General features: G+C 39.1%; 1 protein-coding gene and 1 long non-coding RNA gene across 7 annotated transcripts in view; one reads left to right on the top strand and one right to left on the bottom strand.

Annotated features, from left to right (window-relative positions):
- The window catches only part of EPC1 (enhancer of polycomb 1), a 69,114-nt gene extending 51,852 nt beyond the window's left edge, over window positions 1-17,262 (bottom strand). The window contains exons 1-2 of one of the 6 annotated variants that reach the window (XM_075492502.1): window positions 17,172-17,262; window positions 16,164-16,267 (exon numbers count right to left, since the gene is read on the bottom strand). In XM_075492502.1, the coding sequence (XP_075348617.1) occupies window positions 16,164-16,267; window positions 17,172-17,241 (174 nt within the window). In that variant the 5' untranslated portion in view covers window positions 17,242-17,262. The other 5 variants (XM_075492504.1, XM_075492506.1, XM_075492508.1 and 2 more) reach the window with 5 other exon arrangements.
- LOC142405319 (uncharacterized) lies at window positions 154-27,855 on the top strand. The gene is made up of 6 exons (XR_012774140.1): window positions 154-1,057; window positions 11,174-11,249; window positions 12,983-13,100; window positions 21,426-21,735; window positions 22,570-22,689; window positions 25,271-27,855. It is a non-coding gene; the product is annotated as an uncharacterized LOC142405319 (long non-coding RNA).

The following is a 27,855-nucleotide window of genomic DNA, read 5'->3' as shown; positions in this document are numbered from 1 at the left end:
TCAGCCAACCCCAGCGCCACAGCCATTCCCACACTGCATCGCGCAGGGGCGCGGGCACAGCGCCGCCCGGGGGAGAGCGCGCGCAGCGCGGGCACGGGAGCGCGGGCTCGGGAGCGCGGGCGAGCTCGGAGCGGCCGGGCAGCGGGCACGGGGCACCGCTGCGGCGGTGGGGGCGCGGCCGCTCGCCGCAGGCCCCCGTCTCGCGTGGGGGGGGGGGGGGGGCTTTTCCTCAGCGTGCGGCCGGGACCGCTCCGCTCGCCTGCCTCTGAGCTGCGCCGGGGAAGGCGCGCTCCGCTCTTCTGGGGGTAAGGAGGTTCAGCTGGCCCCAAATCCCCCCGCCCCGGAGGAGAAGCCTCCCCGCGGGAAAAGGAGCAACGCCTTTCCCTGACAGCCTCCTAGCTACAGGAAACCTGGGGAAGAGAAGCGGCGGAGAGCGGGAAAGTGCCGGCCCCGACCTTTCCGGTCACTCGGGGGCCGGCTGGGCGCCGCACCGAAGGGCGGCCTGCCCCGAGCGCTGAACTTACCCCGACCCGGGCGGGCGGCGGCGGGGCCGCCCCGTTCCCTTCCAGTGCGGCGCCCCCCGAGCAAAGGCCGGAGCGGCGCCCGGCCGGGGGGTCCGGCTGCGGGGCGGCTGAGGGGCCGCCCGGGGCGGGGGAAGCGCTCCTCGCCTCAGGGCCCGGCCCGAGCCCCGCGGCGGCGGCCCCTGTCCCGGGCGCCCCGCGGCGCTGTCGGGAGCGAGGCGGCACCCCCTGCCCCCTCAGCAGCACCTGCCTGCCGGGCTCGGTCCCTCCCTGCATCGCGGAACCAAGTTCGCATTCGTGCTAAATGAAGGAGAAACACAGGCACCTCCCTGAAAACGTGAAGAGCTGTAAGAACCGGTCACCTCCACAGCAGCATTTCCAGCCTATTCCTCTGAGGCTTTGAGAAACTTGGTCCAGTAGCGAAGTGCAGACACGTGAAACAGTTTAACCCTTGCTTGGGCTTAAGTTATCAGTTACCCGTTCAAGCGGGCTCACTACAGAGAAAGGTTAGGACTAATTTGAGCATGTCTCATCAGGTAAGCTCGTTTACATCTCAGTGATTTGATTAAATTGATGCAGTATTCTGCTATAAGCAAGGGATAGGAAATTCAGTCTTACTTGTCTCAGTAATGTCTCCACGTGCCGCCCCAGGTCATCACAGCACAGCCATAAAAATGTCAAAAACAGTTTCTCCCCAGGCCATCACTAGAGCTGTCTAGTTAAGGAACACTTCACATGTTTATATATGTTATGTTCTTGCATTAGATCGTTATGGAACTCTAGTTCTATAGTTAAAGTCGTAAATAAATCCACCTTCTTGAAGTTATGTTTATTTTAATTAAAAAGTATGAGAATTCAAAAAATTCAAATTGTTTGAATTTAAGTATCCCTCCACATTTAAAGCAAAATAGTGTAGTTTTTTGCGGTTACATAAGAATCAGTAGACAGAACTTGTTCTTTATCACATATTACTCCTGGGAAATAGAACTTTCAGAAATAGGAGGTAAAGGTAACAAAAGCATTAGAAAAGCCTTATTTTGCTTAGTAATTTTAAAAAGCTGATATCTCTATTATAATAGAAGCAAAAGCCATTTTTTTTAAATTGCATCACCTCTTTAATAATAATACTACCATCCTTGACCTTAAAAAACTCCTAGCCACTGGATGAAATACTGCTAGATGCAGTTGTTAACAGCACCAAGCCAACTATTTGCATGTCTGACTTCCCCATAGGTCTCCCAAACTGTTTCACCTGCAAGTCATTTAGCTTCACAACCTCTCTGGGGCAGGAAATTCTATCTGGATTGCAAATGGGTAATGCAGTGGAAGACAGCTGCTAGAGAGAATGAGACTTTTTTTTTTTTTAAAAGGGAGGGGTTTTGGTGTGTTTGTTTTTGTTTGTGGTTTAGTTTTTTTTTTTTTTTTTTTTTTAAAGGATAGTGGCATGAACTAAGGAATATCATTGTATTAATTTGTATTTCAGTAGTTACCTCAAAACCAAGTGTTAAAATTGCATATGGCTTTTTATGCTAATTTTAAAGATTGAAGTACATACTAGCTAGAAATAGTAATCCTAAAGTAATCCTAAAATGCATTGTGCGTAAAACATCTACAGAGTTTTCCACAAATACTGAATAATTTATTTTATCCAACTAGCAGACAGTTAAGATAAAAAAAATAGCAATACACTATCATAGACTGGCTTTCACCTAAAATACTAAATGAAAATTAAATACCTGGCAGCTAAGCAAAAAATAAGGCCACACTCTCCACTTCCACTGATGAAAGAAAAACAATACATAATGAAAAGTAAAGTATAGAAAAATATCCTGAACTATAAAGAAAGAATATTCAAGTTTAAACTTATCCTTAATTGACCTTTGCATTTCTAACCCTACCACAGCGTTGAGAAAAGTGCAGAACAAGCAGAATGGACAATAACATTTGGATACAAACAGGACACTATGCATTAGGAAAGAGTTTTGGCCTGAAACTCTTGGAGTCATCAGCTTTTAATGTTTTGCCAATAAAATAGATTGTGTTTTACTATTTTGTAGCAGAAGTTGATTAGTCCTTAAAACTACCTAAATCAATTTGCTAGTAAGATGAAAAGTGTGATATTTGACAACAATGTGACATCAGCCCTAACTTCTGTTCTGTAAAGGTGATAACAGGAAAAAGTATAGAACATAAACAGATTGATGTTTCTATTTTACCTTCCTTTCAGTTACGATATGCAGATATATTTTAAGTTTTGCCATTTTGTAGCATTTACCAAAATGTTCACATTTGTAGACACCAGTGCTACACTATGACAGTAGTTAATCTAAAATTGTTATGTTTTGCATAATGACCAAAATACTCTTTTCCAGCTCTCAGTAAAAGATCAGTAAGTGTAAACTCAGTTGTTCTACCAAAGTGCTATGTATCTGTTTTAAAAACTGAAATTTAATGAACTGTAAGGTAACTGAAATATGGTGAATACGGCATTTTGAACTGCTGTTCTTTTTTTTACAAACTGCTGAAATTAGACCTTTAACACTGGAGGCATTTCTTTAAGGCCCCATCTTTTTATGATCTCAAAATACTTAATTAAAAGATAAAGCTTTACTAAAATTAAAGAACTTTGTACATCAGCTACGTAGGTTGTAAATATAACCATTTCAATATACATTCAAAACTACTAAATTCAGACTGAGCGTTAAGGCCTAAGATCTGACAACTTGATCTATACAGCTACAGGAAGGGGACTCTTGCGATATCTTGTGAAGCCCAAAAAACTTAACTTGCTATTTTTGTTTGCAAGTTCTATGTACTATTTGACAAGTTTTTACAAATTTTAGTAGTTATTTAGTTTTGTGGCGTAAAACCTCTCCGAGTCAAAGAAAGACTTTCAGTAGTATCTTTAAGCATGAGTTGTAGTCTTCTGAACATGGGTTTCATATTGTCTCCCATTCTAACAGCAATCATTGGTTCTAGTCACAAAACAGCTATGCCTAAAGGGCACGTAGCACCAAAAATGACACACAGTTTAACCTTTCTCAAACCAAACTCCTCTGTATTTTAAGGACATAAAATTCTAGGAGACAGTTGTTCAACTTCTAAAAGCCCCCTTTTTAATATTCTTGTTCTCATTTTTTTGTATTAGGAGTTTATCTCCAATTAAGTACATTATATAAAGGCAAGTGTAAAATAAAGGAGCTAAAGGTTGAAATAAAGGACAATATAAAGGCTGATATTGCTTATATGAGTTTTCTATTGTTCTACTTTTAAGGAAAGCCTGCTTATTAGGGAAAAAAAATATCCACAGCAATACATAGTATTAAAAGTGAACATTTGATGTCATTCCACTCTCCAGCCTCACTGGAAGAGGGGGCTTTGTTTGTTTTAATTTTTTTAAACTTCCTTCCTTCCCCCCAAAAATAATGATACACTGAAAGCCAGAGTCAAACTGGGATTAGAAATCAAGTACATTTGGCTCCTTATATGCATTCATTTTCTCTGGCCATACTTTACTTGTACCTACTTAAAACTGTAGCAGACAACAATTAAAAATAGAATATTAAAGGTAAAACATGTTTCTCATTTGCCAACTATTTAAATATAGTTCTTACATACAGAAGATAATACTGTGTTTTCATAAACTGAGGAATATGATGAGTACACTAAACGATACACTAACTTGCATATCCATAAATATTTGCAATTTTTCTCACTCTGGGACTACTTTACACCCTGCTTCTACTATGGTAGAGCTCACTAACTCATTGTTTATTTATATAGCTATTTTGTTGACCTGGTTTTTGCCTTTTCTCTCCATAAATGCTGAGTACTCTGAACTGATAAAAAGTATCACTGGTCTTTTTTTTCCCCCCACTTTCAATAATCAAGTATTAAGAAATGATACATCGTGAAGTTGCCATACTCAGGTTTCCTTCCAGAATGACTTACTCTTAGGGGTATTTGGAAAGATATAGGTGGGTCTTTTGTTCTGTAGTAAGCTATGATGGATTCTGTATGTATATTTCTGTTTTACATTCACTAGTGATACTCCTGTTCAAATTTGCTTCTCAGCTATCTTTTTTTTGTTTATGTTTTATAACATTACAGATAGCTATATTCTTTTAAATCGTCTCAGTGAGCTACCTGGAATTTGGATTAAAATGAGATAAATGTAGGCAAATATGACACTAGAGGTTCTTCATTATTTCATAAAATGTCACATTACAGTAGTAAGTAGATGCATACAGAAATTACCTTAACAGCATGAAGATTTCAACCATAAATGAACTGATGTAATTCACAGTGAATTTCACCTTATTTGCTGGTGTCAACTGTCTGTTTTAAAAGAGATAATGGAACTGTCAAACATATTTAAAGAGTTCAGACACCATACTACAAAACTGGTGTAGAACGCCTTTGTGATAACTTCTGCCATTTTTTTTTGAAAGAGAATTTAGTGTTTCATAGCTTTGGCATCTCAAAGAATGGTATGATGTATTCACTTAGTTATTTTAGATGCTCATGGTTGAGGTGCAATAGGTACGAAGCTTGTCTGAAGTTCTTTCTAAATCATACTTTGAAGTAGTGACCAAGTAAATCTCTTCATCAATTCTTGCCTCAGTGAGGGGAAAGTAATTTGTCATATATATATGAATTTTTGTTTCTGTAGTGAACAGGTAGGTACATGTACTGCACAGCCAAATCTTTTAGTTACCTTTTATTTTTTGTAAGCACTTCCAATTTACACTACAGAATACCAAATAGAGATGAGAAGGGATAACACTGCATTTAATCTCCTATTTCTGTTACCGTTCAACAGCTAGTAAGTAAGCATAATCCTTTAGATTCCAAAGCTGCCTAAAAATTTTTAAATTTGGAGATATAGCAGCCTGGTAAAACGAGAAGTTCAGAAGTGTTAAACATGAGTAGGTGACTTTTCCACTATAAAACCAATGATTGCTATTCTCATGAGCAGTATGTTACTGGAAGCGACCAGTAAAGCAGCATTACAAAACTAGCTGTGTCTTTAACATTCAGAACAGAAACACAGAAGTTTGCTTTAGTGCAACAAAATCTGAAGTTTTATCACTTTGTTGCAAGTGGCCATACTTAAAGCTGGATAAGGAATTACCATGTGATCAATGGGTTTCACATTTTAAAACTACATGCAGGAAATCACAAGACAACATTATTTTGCATTAGGTAATGCTAACAAAAACAAGGTAGGCTGAAATGAACAATAGTTCTGCCATTTCTCAGGCTCTCCACATGAGACTATCACTTTGTAATACGTTGCCTTTGTTGACAATATTGGTTTAAGATACTGCAGTCCTTGTTTCTGCTCTGCCAATCATTCTTTTTTCCTCTGTAGTCACACTGCCCTTTCATTTGTATCAGCACAGTTGCTTATAAAGCTGCACTGAGTACCAAGTTGGAATCTGATCAGATACTTTAACAACTCAGCAAGAAACCCCAACTAACATAAATCAGAAGAAAAGTCGCTTGAAGAGACCCATGTTAGAAGTTATGTTCCCACTGCCCTCTTCCTTCACATGATCCAGTTTGTGAAGGCTACAGAACACAGTAGTCTGGAATGATAAAACCTGTGCAAAAAGGATTTGACAATGGTAAAACTGTATATGCAATTTAATACGCACTCAAAACAGTAGCACACTGTCATACGCTATATTTGAAAACCTTTGCCTACAAGACTAGTGTCTGAACTAGTCTATAAATGAAGGATTTCTTATTTTCTTTCAGACTGATTACATATCATTGTGTATGGGTGGGCTTTTATAGTTTCAAGTACATATATAACAGGCAACATTTTTCCACATGAGTGAAAGAAATTAGATGCCGGTTTAATGGTGTAATGTTACTTGGGGAATGTGTTGTCAGCCGTACATATTCAAAAGCAGAGTCCAGCGTCCTCAGGGAAACTGTCTGAACCTGAAAGGTGTCATGCCACTGAGCACCTCCAAAAGAGGAAAAGCCACTAGCCAGCCATTCTCTTACTGAGAAGAAACAAAGCTAATAGAGCAGCAGCAAAAGCTATTACCACATTTCTACTTTTGCAACTATAGCTAAGCTCTTAAAGGTGATGGAGGCAGTTGCCTCCATAGGAGGAGCAGAAAGACTGCGAGAGGAACTAATGATTTAGGATTATTATTTTACAGACTCAGCATTTTTCCCAACATCACCTGTACAGATAGAGCTCATTTTACCCTTCTCTTGCCTAAAATGTATCTGAAAGCACAAAGGGCTTGTAGGAGGTTTTTAGTACTGTCAGAAAGGAATTAGCTTCCTTTACATGGCTTCTTCAGGAGACTTAAGTTTTTATGTGCTTAGGGAAAACTCATAATAGTGGAAGCAGTTATTCTGTTAGATATAGCAGTGGTAAAAAGACAAAAATAATGCTGAGACTCTTCTGTATTGAAAGATATCTTTCCCTGTTTAAGTTTTACTGGATTCAGAACAGTTATCCTGAGAACTGTAAGGGTTAAAAGATAAGTGATTTATGAGTTTCTCCCTTACTCCTCTATTCCACACTACATATTCCCTCCAAAATATTATGCTAGACACACCCTGAATTCTTCTTTTAGTCATCTTCTCCAGCAACTCGTTCCACAAAATAATCTTTTAGGATTAACTGGTAAGACAGACAAAGTTTTAAAAGGTAACCCTTTCGCAAAGTTTAAAAAAAAAAAAAAAAAAAAAGGAAGACAAAAAAATCCAAAAATGTCTGACTTTATGCTCTGGTTTTTTTAAAAACATTTATCCAAAACATTTTGTATTCTGAAATACAAAACAATAATAATATTAAAATCACAATTTATTCTTCTTTCATGCTAATTACTCTAAAACATTATGGTAAATGAAATCTGAGCTGGGCAGATAGGCTAGCCACCTCTTACTTAGGCATAGACTTCTGCAAACATTGGTTTGTAACACAGGAATAATTTCTGAGTCAAGTGAAGTTAATTATATGATTATGTATTTCTAGCAGAAGAGCCAGCAGAAGGGGAAAAGTCTTAACCCTTTCTTGCTGGAAATGCAAAGGATCGGGCTTGCAAAAAAAAAAAAAAAAACCCACCACAAAACAAAAAAACCCCAGCCAAAACAAAATAGCAAACAAAAACCCAACCAACCAACAAACCCCAAAACAAACAAAAAAGCCCCCTTCTCTTGCCAACACAACTGCTAATTCATTAATCAAAGAGCTAAGTATAGATTACTTTGATATTCTGCACAGGATAAGGTGAAAGGCTAAAAACATAGAACAGAAGTAGAGAAATTATGGTTGTACATAGGTCTGACAGTGATGCACGCTGTCCTGAGGCCTTCAATTGACCATTAAGTTAAAAACAAACACACACACACAAACCACCACAAACACACATCCCCCACACCACTACATAAACCTTAGGCTGCCACAGTGTTCACACACTAACCCTGGATAAAGGAATACACTGGGGACAAGCTATGTTCCTTTGCATAACTTTCTAGTTTACTACTACACTGTTAATCACATGGTTAATTGTATGTGCAAATATATAGCAAATTCAATCCAGGTAAAGTCATATGCTCTAACTTTTTAAATTTTGTTTTTAAAATAAATAATTTACTTTAATACCTTACACTCCCAAGACAGGATTTCTATCTTCCAAGTCAATCTATGAAAATTGTTTCAAGTGCTTCAGAGCTTCTGGATAGTATGATGAAGTATTTGCAGAACTTCAGAATTACATTGCTGATGTTAAATAATGTGGAGTTATAGTCAGATATGTGCTCTATAGTGTCAAATGCTTTAAATTGCAGTTCCTGAATCAGAATGAAAGTAGTATATCTGCTTGCCTCAGGCAATTCAGGAAAACATTGATTTATACCTAGATAGGAATTAGCTAGCTTTAGAAGTCTTTTGGTGCAGGAAAGTATACTTGCATCTTGGAATGAAGAGGCATTTCCTAATGCATATGTTTAGATTGAAGGGGGGTGGGGGTGGTCAAGCTTTTTGTTTTGTTTTTAAAAATGTTAGTAGGATCTACCTACCCACCTCATGAATTCCAGACCAAATTAATAGGATTGTGTTATTAAGTACCTAATACAGGCTATACCATCTTTACTTAAGATAAATACATTTCTCAAAAAAAAGGAAAAAAAAAGCCAAATAACTCAGCTTTTGGATTTCAAAAGTCTGATGTTGTTACTTTGCAAGAACACAAAAATTCTTTCAACCTCAGATGTGGATTCCTTTACACTACACACTGTAGTTTGATTTATACTTTTAAATTAAGCATGAGAGAATGTTATAAACATATTTTTTGTCTTCTGGGATACAAACTAATCATGATCATATTTATAACCAAACATTTATATACACACTTCGGAAAGCTCAAATTAATAATGCTGTATTAGTGAAAAAAGGTAATGAAGTAAGTTTGAATAGATATATCCAGCAGAGGAGGCTAGATCTGAATACAAAACTGATCTAATAAGACTGTTTTGATATATATTTTTTTAAATGATAGCATCAGAGGCATAAAAATGGAAAACTCTGATAGATTTAACCTGAAGAAAATATATTTTCAGAGGTTTTTCAACATTTAGAGAATGCAAAAAACTTGTGGGAGTTGGGCAGATGTTGAGAGGGGATGTCTTTTGGTTTAGATGGAAATATGAAGTTGCCCTGAGAAAAAAGATAGGGAAATCATATTAGATTATTTTCTCTATGTTGCTAATGGAGGTGGGCTCAGAAAACCCAAGCTGATGTGATATCATCAGCATTTTCTTCTCCCCCCACCAGCGAAATCCCCAAATCTGCTGTAAGGGCAACCTGAGAAACACAACCAAGTGGAAAGTAGTTTTCTCAAATCATTTAGAGTACAAGCAGTTAAGGCTTTCACCCCCTCACTAATACAGACGCTCCATTCTCATTCTCTTATTAAATAATGTGTTAGTTTTACAGTTGTTTGACACTCTGTTGATCTGTCAAGATCAACAAGAGAAGAAGACAGACCACTGTCATTAGCACAGGGGCCTCTGCACGAGCCAGGTAGTGGTCACAAGTGCCAAGTCTGCTGAACTTCATCTGATTTGTAAGCAGCTCAAGAAGGGTATTAGCACAAAAGGACATGACCTAATTTAAAAAAAAAAAAAAAAATCAGAGGAGAATGTAGAAGGTAGGAAGGAAAACAGTTTCTCACATTAACATAGCTCATCTGAAAGTCTGCTTGACTAGAGCTTCCAAGTCCCACAGATTCCTGTAATACCAAATTTTTAGCTTGGAAATCGATTCAGAGATGACAAAAGACGTCAGAATACTTTCTTATGGAATCTTAATTCATTATGTGATTATAAATGGATATGGGCCAAACAGAATGTGTGTATGCGGAGTCATGACACATAAGTTTTTTGCCCTTTGTTATCCAGCATGGCTTCTCCTTAAAAGATGCTGATTGTGTCACTTTTCTTGAATTGTGAATACACAATCACATTGTCTAAAGGCATCAATGTATTCTGTCTTGTATGGCTACCTTTAAGACCATCAGAAATAACATAACTGCTCTGCATTATAACATCTGAAATTAAATTTTAAATTTTCTTAAGAAAAAACTCTCTGAACAAACTCATCCAGGTAACGTGCCCTGTCTATGCCTAGCATTGCAGAAGAAAAGCTGTCAGGTAAAAGGACTCTTTGAAGAAATTATCCTTTTAGTCATCAGGTTATGGCAGCACCAAGATTCCTAGTAAACAAATACAGGACCCAAGGGATGCCTATAATGCTGAAAGGCCCAGATCTGAGTCACCTGCTTTTTTAGCCTGTTTGAACAAACATGGAAAACTCTCTCTTATTGTGTACATGAATATTCAAGATGCACATACCTGTGAGGCCAGGGAGGTCTTGCTCCCTTTTAGCAAGTTTCTTAAAGCTCTGAAGAGGAGAAAGGATTAAGAGCTAACTTTTCATTACCTAAATCATGCACAAGTCAGTATAAGCAAACACTGGGGCATCAGATTTATCTGATTAAGTGAGGATATTCACATCTGTGCTAGTCATACTAGGCAGATGGAGATCTGATCAGGATACTCAGTGAAGTTTAAAATATGGTTCATATTGCTGCAGAAATCCAAAATTTGGGGATTTCTTGCGGGGTTTTTTGTTGGGGTCCTTTTGTTGTTTGTTTTTTAAAGATGTGATTTACTTGACCTGTTTCTTTTCAATGACTAGGATTACAGATTTAACAATACCCATCTAAAGTCAGGTGAAGCAAGTTCTACATTAAGTGTTTATGATACAGTGATTCCAATTTACTCAGAAGCATAGCTTAGTGTTAATCCATTGAAGCATGAGTTAACGCCTTCTTACAGGCTCATTACCTAGATATCTAATCATACACTTGTAAGCACAGGTCCCAGAGAAAAACCAAAATGGAACCCAACAAAAAGAGGACTGCTCTGGCAGAAACAAGTCCTTGGTTCTGCTTGCTGTTCCTGGGACTTCCTACATTTTACATTTAAACATTATTGAGTAAAATCCATGAAGCAGCCCTGGGAGCAGGGATGAGATCTAGCCCACCTCTTTCCCTCTTCCTCTGGGAATCCCAGTGCTCAACACATTGTAAAATCTAATTCCTTTTCCCTTTCCCTAGCAAAAGTGATCCAGATTGTCTTCAACAACAGAAGAGGGAGAGTCAGCATCTCACCATTTGAAACCATTTGCTCCAGGTTTGAATCCCCACAGACTGCAGAAGGCCTAGCATTTAGAGCTCTTGCTATTTTTACTGGTGCTCAAACCAATAGACATTGGCATCCGTAACTGTTGTTTTCTATTGTATGGTATTGTATGACTCTGAGCAACTTTCCATTTCCATCTGGGACCTCCATAACAGCATCTCAACTCCCTGCACAACTAGTGAAGACTAGTACTCACGCGTTATTTGGCAGTTCCCATCTCTCTCTGTTGTTTATGCAGGGAAATAAGCAGAAAGAATAATTTTTAGCAAATGTACTTACTTTTTAAGCACCACAATACCTACTTTAAGGGTCAAATTCTGACCACCAATTTTAGGCTCTAGCTATTATCAGTAGAGGATTTATGAACAAAATTTCCTATTAAGGAAATCTGTAGTATTGGTATTGTCTTTCTCCTGGGGCCAAAGAACAGTCCAGTGGTAACACGATATACTGGAAACATGACTTAGCTAAGAATCTAAAGAAGCCCACGGGAGCTGAAGGTGCTGGTATGTGGTCATATGTGTCCAAGGCATATTTTGTGGCTCACAACAGCAAGCCAGAGACATTCTGTTTCAAAGCACTGATTATTTCCTCCCCCCCACCCCATATATTTACTAAAGCATTTAAAAATCTAGGATTGCCTCAAGGATTTGGACCTCTTCACTACAACATGAATTAACTTCTTGACCTATTTGATAAAAGAAGAAGAATATGAAGAATGCTAAAAGGTGGAAGGATGCACTAGCCATAGCAGTTTCCTCTGGCATATAGGAGGTAGAGCAGATTATTTCATAACACTGAAAAGCCATGCAAATACCAGTCTGGAAGAGGCGTGGAGCAATCTAACTTTCTAGAAGATGAGAGTCTGAAGCAAGCAAGAAATATATCATCCTTTGTTCACAGCTAGGAAACAGGTGACTCTTGAAGCAAGTTTTTAAAAAATTATTCATTGGTATAACTTGACACTGACATGTATGATGTGGAGTACTACAGATATCAAAGTCATGAAATAAGAAAGGTGAGAAATGAGACTATGCCACAAGGTTTAGAACAGAAAGATACCTTCCCCCCCACTCCTGAAACCTTGTTGAGTCTTGAATCAAGGAAACAATGAATAGTTTCCCTCAAGAGGGAACAGCCAGGAGTCCAAGCCACCAAGGTATGTTATCACCTATAGGAAAATAGCGATCACAGTGATATATAAGTGGAGTTACAGCTTTTATTTGAACCGAGTCCCAAATGATGTTCTTTTATACCACTAGCACACATCTGGGGAACTGTCTTCACATTATTATTGGCTAAATTTGGAAGCTGCTTAAATCTGCCTGGGACATACACATCTGCACTTCTGTGACAATTTTAGACAGATGGCCATCTTTACCCTGTGCCTCTTGCTTGAGTATACAATACTAGTAATATTGGTAGGAGGAATGTCATGAAGGCACAGAGAACATTTTGGTCGGTCAGGATGAGTTAAGATCTTGGAAAAGATATTTTGTTTTACAGTAGGATGCTATACTTCAAATAGTTTTAAGCCAGGAGAGCCAAATATCTTTGAAAGGTGTATGGAGTCTATATAGGGTTTCTAGGTAAAGGGGAAACTGTATTAGGAGAAAAATATATTCGTTTTGCCATCTTAGAAAGGGAGGTATATATATATGGGATAAAATTAAGAAACCCACCAAGAAAAAAAAAAAAAGACAAAATAATCTCCTATGTTTTAGGTCCTGGTATTCCACAGATAGGCATTTCAGAAGGAGAAGGATGAGGAAAATGCACAGTCAAGACAGAGCCACCCCTCAGCAATGACTCTTGCAGGCATTTCTGCAGAAGATGCAGGAGGTAAGTTAGTTGCTATTTAGCTTTGAGAAGATGCTAAATCTTAATCAATTCTTATTCCTTATTGACAACACATGTGCTGGGAACTATTTCTTGTTCAACAATGGCTGAAAAAGGAAGCAGGAGAAAAGTAAGGAAACTGCTGAACTGCAAAACATCAGCACTTCACTCCTCTCACTTTATGACTTCTTGGTAGGAACGAGAACAGACACTTTCATCAGATGCAGCATCAAAGTTGCAAAACCATAACCAATGTTGAAGAGTAGCACCCACTGAAAGGGAGAAAGAGGAGCAAGTGTGAAGCAAGTTGCTATTCAGCATTCATGTTCTTGCTGACTTCTCTGAGCTAGAAGCTGCCTCTGAGCAGCAAGATCACTAGCAATCAGTTCATTCATGGCCTGGCTGCACAGGCTGCAGTCACAAGAAATCACCACTTTCATAGTCCAGGATGACAAGAGGAGCAGAAGCATGAAATTACCTTCACTAGTTTATCATTTGGTCAGTACTGTTGTCCATGGATGAGCAAACTGAACATTGGTCTACACAATGTAAAGAAGAAAACAAAAGTTCTATCAGAATTACTCAGATGTAAATCACCAAGTGATTCTTTAAGATTTATAATTATTGTAATAGATTCAACAACAATTGGCTCTACCTCCATTGGCATAACCCAAAATGCCAACCTTGTGACCTAGTGATCAGGTCTCAGAGATGGAAGATATCCAAAATCCATGCTTTCTAAGAGGGTCCATATCTTGATACTTGTCCTCAAGACCTAAGAGTTGTACTAGGACACTGAAGATGTAATGGTCATATTGCACTGTCATAGGCCAAAAGGACTCTATGCTCCAGCCAAGATTTCATAAAAGCAGATCTTGTCTGACAGAGGAAAGATGATGAAAGCTGACTGCTCTCTTGGATATAGATGTCTCTTACTGGAAGAATGTTACAAGACATATTTACCCAAGATAGAAGTAAATTTTACCTTCCTTTAAAAAAAAAAAAAGAAAAGGGGGAAAAAAAAAAAAAGAGAGAGACCATTAGAGAGATCTACTTGAAGTTATGTATCAGTTTCCATAAAACTAAATAACTTAACAAGCAAACTTTCTTTAAAAACAAAATCTAAATGCATTTTTGAAGATCAAAATGCTCATGAGAAGTTTAGAGACTGTTTCAAACAGTCCAGTATTTGTCAAATTTATTCTTTGAAAACAATGAAGACATTGAAATGTAAAATAGATGCAAAGGTCTCTAAAATTGTCAGCTTCATATCACTCCAAAATAATAGGCACATTGATTCTTTGAAAATGTGTTAGCTTTAATGTTAAATTTATTCCTGAACCTGTTGAGTTTTCTAATATAGGCTCTGATCATAGGCTTGACTATGTCTTCCCACCCATCTTCTTAGAACATTAATCACTTCTGTTTTCTTAAACACCCAATATGGATGGTAGCAGAAAGCCTTCTAAAACATTTGCATTTACAACCGAGGTGATCTGTAGGTTGTAACAAAAGAAAAACAACACACATTAATATATATCTGTTTATAAATACATGCAAAATGCATGCTCCAGTTAACAACAGGAAAGAAAAAACCCACCCACCTCAGGTGAATCCTGTTACAATCTGAAGGACTACATTAGGTTTCCCCTGCTTTACAATCCCACCTTCATACACAATCCAAACTCCTACAGACCTCAACAAGAAATTTGCATATGCAAGCACACAAGCAAAAGGCACCTTATGGTTTAATAACCAGCAGTGAATATAACCTTTAACTTCACAACAAGCAAACAATGGACTAGTTGCACAATAAATGTGTACCAAAGCCTTCCATATTGTATGTAAAAATAATTTTAAAACCTTTCATCTGCAGCCACTGTAAAAGCATTTTGGGGGTGGGGCCAAAAATCTCATTACTGAAGAAAACTGGTCTCTAGGTACAGGATTGGGGGAAAAAAAAAAAAAAAAAAGAGAGAAAAAATCTGCTTCATTACACAAACCAGCGAAAGGGTGAGGTCATGCCTGTTCCGGGCCGTAGTTCATGCAACCTCACAATTTTTCAGAGATACAATTTAATCATCTTTCTAACTAATCTGCGGTTACTTTTGATCGAAGAAAAGGAAAAGATACAATAGATCAAACCGTGCCCCACCTTTCTCCCCCCCTCGACCCCCCTTCAGAGCCAGGGACACAAATTGTTTGGGAGCCCCACAGCGCCGCCAGCACAGATCAATGCAAAACAAAAAAGATCTCCCACCGTGTGAAAAAAAAATGCGCCTAGAAAAATGCCCCAAATTACAAAATGTCTCCCAAATGTACCTCCTTGGAGGAAAAAGAACAAACAAACCAACCATTCCCCCCCCCAAAAAAAAAAAAAAACAAACCAACACCAAACCACCAAGACGTCTAAATGAAGCGTGATGAAATAAGAACCTTTATGTAACTAATGCTTTAAGCTAATTGCCGCAAGAGCGCTAATTTGTAAATAAAAAGGTCACTGTTCAGTAAGAGGCATAACTTGATATAAACCCTCTTATGTCAATCTCCACCTTCACCATACCAAGGGCAGTTTTCCCCGTACTTTAGACCAAAGTAATCCATCAAGAGCCATCGCAAATGGCATTGTAAACTCTTTTAGCCACGACCAGACCATACAGCAGCAACATAATATGCTTCTTTAGATATTAGAGCTGCGTTATATTTATAAAGGCAGTCAGATATTTGGTCCTGGGTCCCTTTATTACTCGGTAAAGAAACCCCCCAAACAAAAAGCCAGAGCAAAAACCCAAATCCACCTCGAAAATATCTGAGCTCTTATACTCTTAAATTGAACTTAAATCGCTGTTAAGCTTCGCGTGTGTAACATTTTAAAGAGGAAACAAAACTGACTTCAGTAATTGTCGATATTAAGGAGACATCGCTGGGTGGGATACACAGGAGATCAAAGCTAAGAAAAATACAAGGCTGCGTTTTGTTCATCAACCCAACGGACACCCTCCACAGCACTAATCCACGCCAAAAAAACGCAGCAACGAATATTTTCGGTTAAAATCACAAACTTACCTCCGGAGAAGGCAGTCCTTGCAAAACGGCTGTAACAATACGGACTGCATGCTCGCTCTCCCACAACCAGCCACCTCCATGCTGCAAAGGGCTCCCCGAACATCCTTAAAATATTTCGCAAATGCGAAAAGTGAGACTTTTCTCTTTTTTTTTGTTGTTGTTTCTTCGTCCTTCCACACCCCCACCCCCACCCCCGTCAGGACCGCCGGCTGAGGAAGCAGGCGGCTTCCCCGAGGGTCTGCGGGCGATGCCGGCGGGCGGCCGGGAGCCGGGGCGGGTGAGCCCGCCGCCGCCGCCGGGGTCACAACTTTGCCAGGGCCGGCGGCGGCTGGATGGGCTCCGCGGGCAGCGGCCCCGCCGCCGCCCCCCCGCTCCCCCCCGCCGCCGCCTGGAAAAATGCAGTGTGCCATTTTACACCCGCCTTTGAAAGACACAGGACCAAAGTCTAGCGCTGGTTTTCGGTGACACTGCAAAACTACGGCTCGCTCCATGCACTCCCCTTCATCCCTCCCCTCAACCAGAGCAGCCGCCTCTCGAGAATTAATAAAGACAGGCAGCTGGAGAAAATAATTCCGAGACTTTGCCGTTTCCCTCCCTCCCCCCGCCCCAGCCCCCACTCCTAACCCCGAAGCAAGTTTCTGCCGACGAGCGCATCCCTCCGCCGCTCCCCACGGCAGCGGGCGGCCCCGCCGCCAGCACCCCGGCCCTGCCGCGCTTCAGCAGCCTCGCAGCATCTGAAAGAGCCAGTCATGCCTGAAACAAAATCCATGGTTCCTGGAAAGTGGGGAGGCTTGAATCCCAACAAATACTCCATTTACTTACAAATAGAGATACCTACCTTCGAAAGAACTAAATTAACACTAAATTCAACAGATACATCCGTTACGGCAGGAATAGTTTTTCCATAAATACTGTTTTAAAAACCCCTCCTTATACTGACTGACAGAATTCTACCATGCTGCCCACAAACAAAATGGCTGTGGCACCGAGTTTTTTGGTTCCTCCCACCGTGCCTCCCCCTGGCCTCCAGGAAGTGGTAGAAATCCAAAGTAAAATCCGCACGAAAAGTACAATGCATCGCCTAAACTCCGTACGGCACCACCAGACCTCACGGGTAGTAAAGCAGATTTACCAACCTTGTACTTTCTCGAGGATTTTTATTGTTTTTAAAAGGGCATCAATCACTGGGAATTTACATCACTGTGTAATTTGAACTTCCTGCTTTACATATTTATAAGGTCTTTCACCTATCTTGGCAGGCTTTCAAATTAAGTGGGTTGGGAAATTTGATGCCGTGGCTCTAGTTTGTGAGCTGAGTCAGGTAGTCCCTGCTGTAGCTGCGCTGTGGAAAGACAGGCAGATTCTAACGCTTCCAGTGTTCAGTGCAATATAAAATTATATCCCCCAACATATAACAGCCCCGTAAGCGAGCGTGTGGGCACAGAGAGGACACTGGAATGACCATTCTCAGCGGTAACTGAAATTAGGCCTCTCGCACACAAACACACGTTTTGTAATATTTATATTTTCTCATTTGTGGTTCACAGTAGTCTGCCTGAATTATGGTTTCTGTGGAAATAATCTTGCATTTTCTCTTACTATGACCCTGTATAGTGTTGCAGACCTTTAACTTTCTTGACACTGACCTTAAAAAGAAAATAAACAGCAAAATATGGCATACTTAAATTAGAGTTGATCATAAAAATGTCAGTATATGGTCCTCTATCTGAGCCACCAATCTTGCCAGGCAATAGCATAGCTCCTCTTGCACGCTGCCTCATGGGCTCTGTAGGGCCTGATTCATTTCCCATGAGAGTCCTTTTACTGCCTTTAGTAGGAGTTACAATGGAGACAGGCTGTCAGACCTGCTAAGCCTGATCCAGTGCTATATTCAAAGCGTTGAATTAATATTCCCATCCACTACTATTCTAAACCTTTCTCAGAGGTGCTGAAAAAACAGCGAAATTGGTGATTTTTTTCCTGAACCACCTCATATTTCTACGTCTTAGATTTAAAAAAAAAATACCTGCAAGGAACTTAGAGCAAATTTTGTCATCATTATTATTATTTGTTTGTATTATCATGCTATCTAGCAGCCTTAATCGGGGACTATGATTACGATGATATACTGTATAGAAATATAGGGCAAAAAGATAATTCCTGCCCTGAAGAGCTCAAAAGTATAAGACAAAAGACAGCAGATGGCTACAGACAGATGAGGGAAACAATGAGACTGTATTGATCAGCCAGGAAGGCACAGTTTGCAACACACCATCAGCCTAACTCTTGTTTCTGTGTATACATCATGGCAGAGAAGACATAAGGTGGGATTTGATGAAGAAAATTAATTGGGTTTGCGGCTGTTGAAAGAAAACTTCTCCAACAAGAAGGACAGCATGGAAGAAAGCACAACGATGTTTGTTTGGAAAAGCAGCAGATGAACTACAGAAGTCTAATCAAATTGGCATTAATTTTTTTTATAATGACAGAAAATAGATAAGGGGGGAAGCAGGCTGTGAGAGCATTGAAAACACAGTTGCAAAGCTGATGTTTGATATAAGAGAGGCAATGAAAGGATCCAAAAGGCAGGGTGACATGGAATAATCGTAAACCAGACCTGCTAGCACTTAACAAGTCCTAGAAAAAAAGATATAGAGTAGTTCAAATTATATGGGCCTGAAGAGATGTAGCATGCTTTTTATAGGAGTAACAGTGTTGTTCTTGACCATTAGTATGAGGACTATGTGTTGATTATCTGAACCTCCCTCCTAACTTGTATTTAGTGAATTCATAAGTACTGCTCCTGGTGGTAGCGTTTATTATATGAACACCTGCTTACTAAAGGGCCACCTCAAACTTGTTAATACAAGTAGATAAGCACACAGGAGGGTTGGGACCAAAACGACCAGGCACACTGGGAAGGCTTCTTCTCCTGTTGCCTGTTTTTTGGGAACCCCTCATCTCCCTGCAATGTCCCATAGATTAAATTATCTGTCCTAAACCAGCACAGGTCTGACACGGCCCTCATCTGAACAGTGGGGGAGGCAGAAAGGGCCACACAGCTCTGTTTTAGGGCATAGCTACATCCAGGAGAGCAAACCTGTTTTGGAGGAGGGATATGGTCCGTAGGCTCATACCCCTCTGGGTACATTCTTTGTTATGTTATGTTGCTGTAGTTTTTAAACTTTTTTCTCTTTCGCACATTTAGTAGCGGCATTGCAGTAGTAGCAGCTGCTTATTTGCAAATTCTTTGTAATTCTTTTGCATGAAATACCTTAGATAAGATTGTATTTACTACAGCAACGATGTGACAAGCTCTTACAACTGATACAACTTGGATACAACTTGTGATACAACTTGGGGCTAAGCGCTGCAAAGCAAATAACCTCAAATGAGCTAGACCTTGGTGAATGCCTGCAGAAATATTACCATGTGGCAAATGTGAAAGAATTTGACTGGATTCTTTTGCTACAGGCTAAATGAAACTGAACTACCCCAAATTTCCTTCTGATTTAAAGTTTACTACTTCTGTAGATGAGCTGATGCATAGTAACTGTTTAAGCCAGGGTAATTTTCTCCCATGTTTGATCTCATCATTGGTTTTAACTGAAAATAGTGTATATCAAGTGCTAAATGTTGAGAATTGAGATAGCAATTGAAATGCACATTGTGGCTTTTTTTATCTGAATAAGTGTTCCAAGAAAAGCTGAACAATATGTTCTCATGCTTTAAGAACGACCCTCACTTGACTTGATGTCAAATTTTCCCAAATTTCTTATTGTTCAGAGTAACTCCAAAGAGCACCACCATCCATTCTGCACTCTTTTTTTTTTTAAGCTTTGTCCAATGTTTGGTGTGAATGTTCATCATGAGATTTCACTCAAAAACAGGGAAAGATAATATCTGTATGGGAGCAAAGAAACAAACTAGCTATATTTTAGCATTTAGACTAACACAAAAAGGTGGCTAAAACCTGATAGCATTCAAATAACATCTTCTTACTCAAATTAGGGAAACCACTTTTTACATTCTGCTTGCAGTATAATTGCTTTTATTGTTCTTTATCTTTAATTTTCATTAATCTTTATCTTGCCCATAAAGATTTAACTCTACTGCCATATTTTCCAAGTAGGTCTCTGACTCTACACTTGTAATAAACAAATTACACTGATCTTCTTTTGACAATCTTTTCTTGATGTCTTTAGGAAGTGAATTATGAGTCCTGTTTAGTCAGTAAATCATTAGGTAGATAGCAATAGCTGAAGGATATCAAAGTGCTTTTGCAACTGGTATGTAAATGATCATTTGTTTTCTTTTCATAAAAATGGCATTGAATGTTTTTCAGTTGAAAGTTCACCAAATGCATAAATATTTTGCATTTTTATTCAATAGATAATGTTCACATAGCTGCATAATTGCTCTTGAAGAATCTAAAAAACTGATTTGCTGCAATTTGGAAAATTCATAAATTATAGCATAAGAATGGATCATTGATGACTGACTGTATTACAAAGGAGGACATAGACTTCCCTATCTTACTTCTTGTTTGACCCAGGTCAGATATTTTTAAAAAGCATACAGTCTTAACTGAAAATGTATAGCGATAAAAAAATCCACCACAATCTTCACTAAATTGTTACAGCGATTACTTGACTCGCTTGAAATTTAACTTTAAATCACAGGCTTTGTAACTTCTTAAACATCCTCTTCCCATCTCTCTGTCCAAGTTCTGGTTTTGTTCAAGCATATAAGACTCACAAAATGTTACTCTTTGTTATGTGATTGTAGTGCTTCTCCAGTTTATCGGCAATCTTCATGCTTCACGAATCATGGACATCAGAAACAGGTGCAATATCCCAACAACAGTCACACTACTTGCCACATATTAAAGTAACTTCTGGTATTTTTTCCTGTATATCCCAAAATTTGCTTTCTTGCTGCGTTACCACTACAGGTACAGGATGTTCAGCAAACCATCCCATTAATTTCTGTGTCCTTTGCAGTAGTCCCTTTTTGGTCATACCTTCTCCCTTCTCCTGTCAATAGAACTTAACATTGCTCTCTAAGTTTTGCTTTCACCTGTACACAGATATACATACTGCTGTATTTGTGCCCACCTTAATAAGCTGACCCAAGTTGCCTCTTACCAATAACCCATTCATCATTATTTTCCTCTCAGTCAAACTCTGCAGTACTGTGAGCATCAGTAAGGATTTCTTTTCTCATTAATCTTACTTCAAGCAGTGTTTTTCTTTGTTCCAGACACTGAAGTTGCACTGCTGAATTTCTTTCCTTGTGCTGGGACCTCATCTTCAAACACTTCATGATTAGACCAACTAGATTTAAATTACAGTATTGTCACATGTTGATATGTCATTCATCCTTTTCACATCAGAAGTCCTGCCAGTGACAGTTCAGATGGTTTTAGGATGAAGTTCAGTGGAAAAAGCTGTGGAAAAAGAGCCAAATCAATATAGGTGGAAAAGCAATTCATTACAAAAATGCACGGGAGTCTTCTGAAAATAAAAAACAGAAATAAACCTCCGCAACATTGTTGCTGTTGGTTGCCACCGTATGCCACACATCTCTGCGGATAGCTTTTTTCCCCCTTATTATTTCTGTTGCATCCTTGTATGATGGTCTGAAAGGATCTACTCAGATCCACTGTACAGACTGGTCAGCTCATAACCTACCTCTTTTTATGCATTAACAATCTTCATGAGTTTTGGAAAGTATTTTCTGTTGAATTGTAGGAATCAAAACGTGCTATCCTTTCAGAATTAAAACTATGTCCATACGAAAAGTCCTATATGGTAGTATACTTATTAAAATAATACTTTAGCCACACCGTGTTGGCACAGATGTATTTTAAAAAATTCTGGTCTTTTAGTTGTCTGTATTTAATTGGTTGAAGCTGGTGGGGAAACACTGGGTGTGATTTCAGAACAAAGTGAGAAAAAAAATCTGGAAAAAACCAAGCTCACTGTGAAACCTTTCTTTTAACTTTGGCAACTGTTTGATTGGGATTGTTCTGCATACTTTCCCTGTTATGTGCTGATATTTGAAAGAGAATCACATCAGCTTTGGTCCAGGTCTTGAAATTTCAGGTGGAAGGTTATTCACTGCTTTTGAATCCAAGCACTGGATCCTCATCCTTGTATTAAAATTGATGCAGAATAAATATTCACTGAGATGTTTGCAAGCAGAAGTAACTGTTAAAGCATCTTTTTCACTTGCTTGCATTCCTCTTTTATGTCCACAATGGTTCTTGTGCGAGCATTGTTCCCAGACTGTAAGATACAGCTGTTGCTGCTGCTGTTGAATTGTTTACAGTGTGTTGTGCCAAAACAAGGGAACATGCAATTGATGCTTCTGCTTTATTAAATATGTTCTGTTGTTTTCTCAGATTTTCATCTTCTGACAATTAAGGGGATCCCTTATGGATTTTATTAGATGAGATACTATTGGAGACTATGATTTATTATACCTAGGAAATTTCAGCAGAAATGCCATGGATTCAGATAAGGTGAATAATGGCTGCAGTCCATCTGTGTTCCGCCGACTTGCCTGTTGACTGGTTTATGTGTTCAGCAGATTTTATCTGTTCTTTTCTGAATTCACATTTGTCATTCAGAATAAAGGGCCACTGTTGAAAACATCTCAGACCTGTTCAGAGTCACTCATGGTGTTCACTTTTACTGCTGCTGCAAACAAATGCACCATCTGTATGGCAAAGGCAATGCTGTCACAATTCAGTTTTCATTTTTGAAATGTTCTGATGCTGGTGACATACTGAGTGGAAGCCAGTTTAGTCAGCAAAAGCTTGATGGACATAGGAAGAGTATATCAAGGGGAATTTAAGAAAAGCCTCCAGTTGCATACAGTTGCATACAGATAGTAGGTCTGAGATGACTGAACCAAAGTCCTTTACAATTCCAGATTCAGCAAGACTATGAACAGCAGTCATAAAAGCTTTAATTTCTTCTCCTTGTTTCTTATTAAGTTTAGCCTTTTTATAGATAATACCATTTCAATTTGGGTACCTTTCACTGAGTAACTAGAATCAGGCAGCATAAACTCTGGTCAGCCAGCTCAATGCATTAATTGGTCAGCTCACCTGAAATCCCAGGATGCAAATGATAAGGCATTAATTATTTTAAGATATCAGAATACAGTGGCTGTTTTTTCATACCATTATTAATTGCTGTTGGAAAACAAAGTAGTTCATATACATCCTCTGGTATTATTACATCGTCCATCACATTCTCAAATATGAAATTGCCTATTTGACATATCTGCTTTTCTGCATTATTATTATCAGCTGTAATATTTCAAACCACTCAGGGACAAATACAATACTTACGACCTATTTTTTACCTGATTTTTCTTAGATTCCTTCTTGTACCCCTAATTTTGCTGATCAAATATTCTTTGCTTTTTCATATTCTTGTTGATTTTCTAGAGATTCTGACTTACAGTATATATTTATTGGCAGTTTCCCTATTTTAAGTTTAAACAATGTGTTCACTAGTCATCTTTTTATTGTTGTTAGAAAAAGCTCTGAAGACTAAGCAGACCAAACTTAATTAGTTTGTTGATTATAAATGTAATCAATCAGTAGGACAAAGTCTATATTACTAGACATATCATGTTGCAGGGATGCAGCCTTTTCATGTAATGTCTTGTATATCTTATGTTACACTGGTCCCAATTTTGCCGTCCCTATCTGTGCTGCAGAGACAATAGTAACATTCATTCCTGTGCTGCTCATGTACAGTAAGAAATGTGCTCCTTGCCCTGCTGCTTCCACTCATAGGGACCTAATGGTAGCGGCACCTCTTAGCAAGGGGCAAGAAGAGTCTTTCTCTTCTGTCAAAAAAAAAATGCTCCATAGCTCCCACAAAGAAAAAATATCAGACCAAAAGGAAATATTCCACAGGCTATATCTAGCACCCGTGTTGCCAGATGGATCACAATACCTTATTTACACAGTAAATTTCCAAGAAGCATTGCCAGAGCCCTTTTGGTCTGAGCAAAGGTGGAGAATATGCACAGCACCCAAGGCTAAGGCTGTTACAGAAAAATCTTAATGCAAATGTTTCTCAGTGGTTTGTAAATGGCACACCTGCAAGTGATGAGCTACACTTGTAATATTGATAATTAAACCTCATAGAAATGTGCTTCACAGTCTGGTATACAGCAGAAAAAACCCTTTAGTCTTGCCTCACCCACATAGGCCAACTTAAAATAGGTCTGTTATCAGTCCACAAATGGAAGAAAGGGGAACTTAAACTGTTTATGAATATATGCTTTCTTTTCATAGCTGCTTATTTCATCTCAGGTTCCTCTTAATTTTTAAAACTAGCATGGAATTTCTTTTGTGATGATAGAACTTTAGCTTTTACCTTATAAGTAGCCACTAACATTTCTCCTGATGCAACTTTCCCTAAAATTATTTTGCTTATAATTGATTAATTTTTGAGACTCAAAATGTGTATTTTTAAGAATACATGTTTTCTGAAAACAGAGGCTAACTAGTTGCAATTGAATACTATTGAAACCTGGAGGAGCTAATAGTGCAGTTTGAAAAAATTTGTATTAGTCTCAATCTTTATAGTTTAAAAGTTATTTGCATCTGTATTTGCTGCTTTATGACCAGATTTTTTAAGGGGAGCAAATTACAAGATATTGACTGCCAGCAAAGGTGTCTGTTCTAGTACACATCCATTAGGAACTGAAGCTCCTTGTATTAAAAACATTCCTATTTTTATCATTCAAATCTTAAACTAAAATATTGGAACATAAAATGTAAGTAGGTCCTATTGCAACTGAATCTTTTATAGATGTGACCTGAGCATACACTGAAATATATACCCTGAGAAGGTCATGCAGCTGACTACTTTGGTTTTGGCTGGGCAAAACCTGTAAGAGTCTACCTGCAGTCTGTCTCTTCAGTGACTGAGGGCCTAGCAAACCCCATCAATAAGGAACTGGCCAGTGATTTAACATTTTCCTCAAGTTAGCATTAGGCAATAGCTGTCCTTCACTGTTCAATGTACTTCTGGGCTATGATACACTCCTAAATTTTGCTTTCTGCTCCTTGACAGGTCTGTCTATCCTGATCTGACATGAGTCAGCAGTGAGCCACTGCAGCAAGAAAGGCAAATCGGATCCTGGGCTGCATCCGCAGGGATGTTATGGCAGAGATAGAGATATGATCATCCCACTCTACTCAGTGCTTGTCAGGCTGCACCTGGAGTACTGTGTCCAGTTGTGGTCGCCGCAATTCAAGAAACATGTGGACAGACCGGAGAGGGTCCAAAGGAGGGCCGCAAAGATGATCAAAGGGCTGGAGAACCCGTCTTGTGAGGAAAGAGGAGTTAGATATTTTCTCCCTGGGGAAGAGAAGGCTCAAGGGGACCTCATTACAGTATTCCAGTATTTAAAGGGCAGCTACAAAGAGGACAAAGGCTCTCTCTTCACAAGGAGCCACATGGAGAAGACAAGGGGAAATGGGTACAAGTTGCACCAGGAGAGGTTTCATCTTAATATAAGAAATTTTTTACAGTGAGAACAATCATTCACTGGAACAATCTCTCCAGGGACGTGGTAGTGTCCTCATCACTGGAGGTTTCCAAGATGGGATTGGACAGGGTGCTAGATAATCTCATCTAGGTTCCATTTCCCAGGAAAGGTTCGACCAGATAATCTTTCGAGCTCCCTTCCAACCTGGGCTATTCTATGATTCTATGACGTGCTCCTCTGCTGTACTTTATACTCCTGACTTTTGGTCTTGCCGTAGACCACATTGTTATCTTGCTCTTCAGACTGGTTCATCCACTGGTTTTTAATCCTGGATTACCTTTACTGTCATCCTGTCTCCATTCCTGATTCTAGTCTGGCAAAGTTACTTTAAGCTGGCCTGCCTCAGTGTGCTCAGTGGACATGCAGAGGACTGATTACATCTCTCCAGTCCTCACTCAGCTGAGTTCCATATTTATTTATCTCAGGAATCTTCCAGACCTTCTCCCGTGCCAAATGTACCCAGGTTCTTTGGTACTTATTCCTCCATTTGTTATCCATCAAATGATGCAGATGTCCCTTATCGCTCCAACAGTGCCTAACATCCTTCTGTTGCCAGCCAGATTCTCTTTGTCTTCTCAGTCCTTCTCAGGGCTGCTGTCTGCCCTGCATGCTCTTGTATGAAGCTTTGCCATTCTTTTAATCTTTTGCATGACTCTTTATTTTACTTTCTCTGTCATGACCTTCATTGCTCTTTTTCTCCCCATTCCACAGGCACTGCACGTCTTCTGTTCTTTCCCCATAAGAGTTTTCTGGTTTTTACCATTTGCAACACTACGCCTGTACCTTTTTGTCTTTTTCTTCTGTTGAAAAGGTAAGACTTGCAGCCTACTAGAATTTTAAAACTGTATTTGGCAGATCGGCAGACCTAAAGTGTAGGATAATGTTATGTTCAGAGCTTCAAGTTATGGGGAAGGGAAATAAATAGTAGTGTCCTATTTCAGTCTAACTCTGAAGGATTCTCTTTTGTTCTTGAGTACAGAAATTACAGCTCTCAAACAGTAACTAATGATGTTCCCTAGATCGACAACGTATTTTTGGGCCAGTCTTGGTCCCATCTCCTTCTTTGTGTAACACAAGAGCAGGAGGAAGAAAAGCAGATATGACTGCTGTCTAAAGTTATCCTTGAAATAAAAGTAGTTGAGGCTCATACAAAATAGAACCGTGATTTTCCAGAATTTATGGGAAAATAAATTTATTGGCCCTGAATTTGTTGGAGCATGCCCCTGGGTATTGCACTCTCGTGATCCCTAGATGGCACAACAGCAGAATAGCAACCTTCATCAAACAGCTAGAGCAGCCCTGAAGCTACTTTAACTTACTCCTTTGTCTGAATTGGGCCTTAGCAGTCATATCCCCCCTTCAGCTTGAGTCTTTCTCTGAAAGCAGCTCAGAAAGAACTGAATTTTAATGTCTTTAGTTTGGAACTTCTGTCTATTATTTTACATGTTCTAGGTTTCCTCCGAGTTCGTTGTTTAAAAGGCCAACTCTTATAACTCCTTTAAGTGATGTTTTACCATAGCTGCACCAAAACTAGAAGGAAAATTAGTTTATCTGAGGGACAAAATTTTCTTTGTGACTACTAGGTTTAATAGAAAAATCAAACACCAAAATAAGCCTTATAAGGCTTTTTATGCAACTCAAATCAAAAAGGTGAGGAATAGTGCTGGCAATCTAAGGAAGGGCCCAAGAACAGCAGCTTCTAAAATATCAAGACAAAAATAAAAATAAAAGGTATTTTGCAGCACTAGTTTTTGTGTTTCATTTTGTTGTAAAAAGTCTTCAACTAGTCTGGGTCATCTGATCACAGGAGATTGAAAAATAGCCAGGAAAATGGATACCACACTGTATATCTGTTCATTCTGCTACAGACTCTTCAAATCAATAGCCCTGGGAAAAATAAGCTAAAAATTCTTCCATGTCTGTAGGCATGCACAAATGTACAAAACAATCTCAAGAATCTACCCAGAGAATTTTTGCCAGAGCGTACCTCAGTAACCTTTGGATTTAACCCAATGATTCTTTTTAAATGATAAGTAAGGCATTACATATGTTTTAGACTATTTTGTTGCCTAATGGCTTTAAAGTCATTATTCAGTTCTACATGTGG

Source organism: Mycteria americana, chromosome 2, assembly GCF_035582795.1.
Source record: "Mycteria americana isolate JAX WOST 10 ecotype Jacksonville Zoo and Gardens chromosome 2, USCA_MyAme_1.0, whole genome shotgun sequence".
NCBI classification, from domain to species: domain Eukaryota; kingdom Metazoa; phylum Chordata; class Aves; order Ciconiiformes; family Ciconiidae; genus Mycteria; species Mycteria americana.
This window is presented reverse-complemented; position numbering and strand designations above follow the sequence as displayed.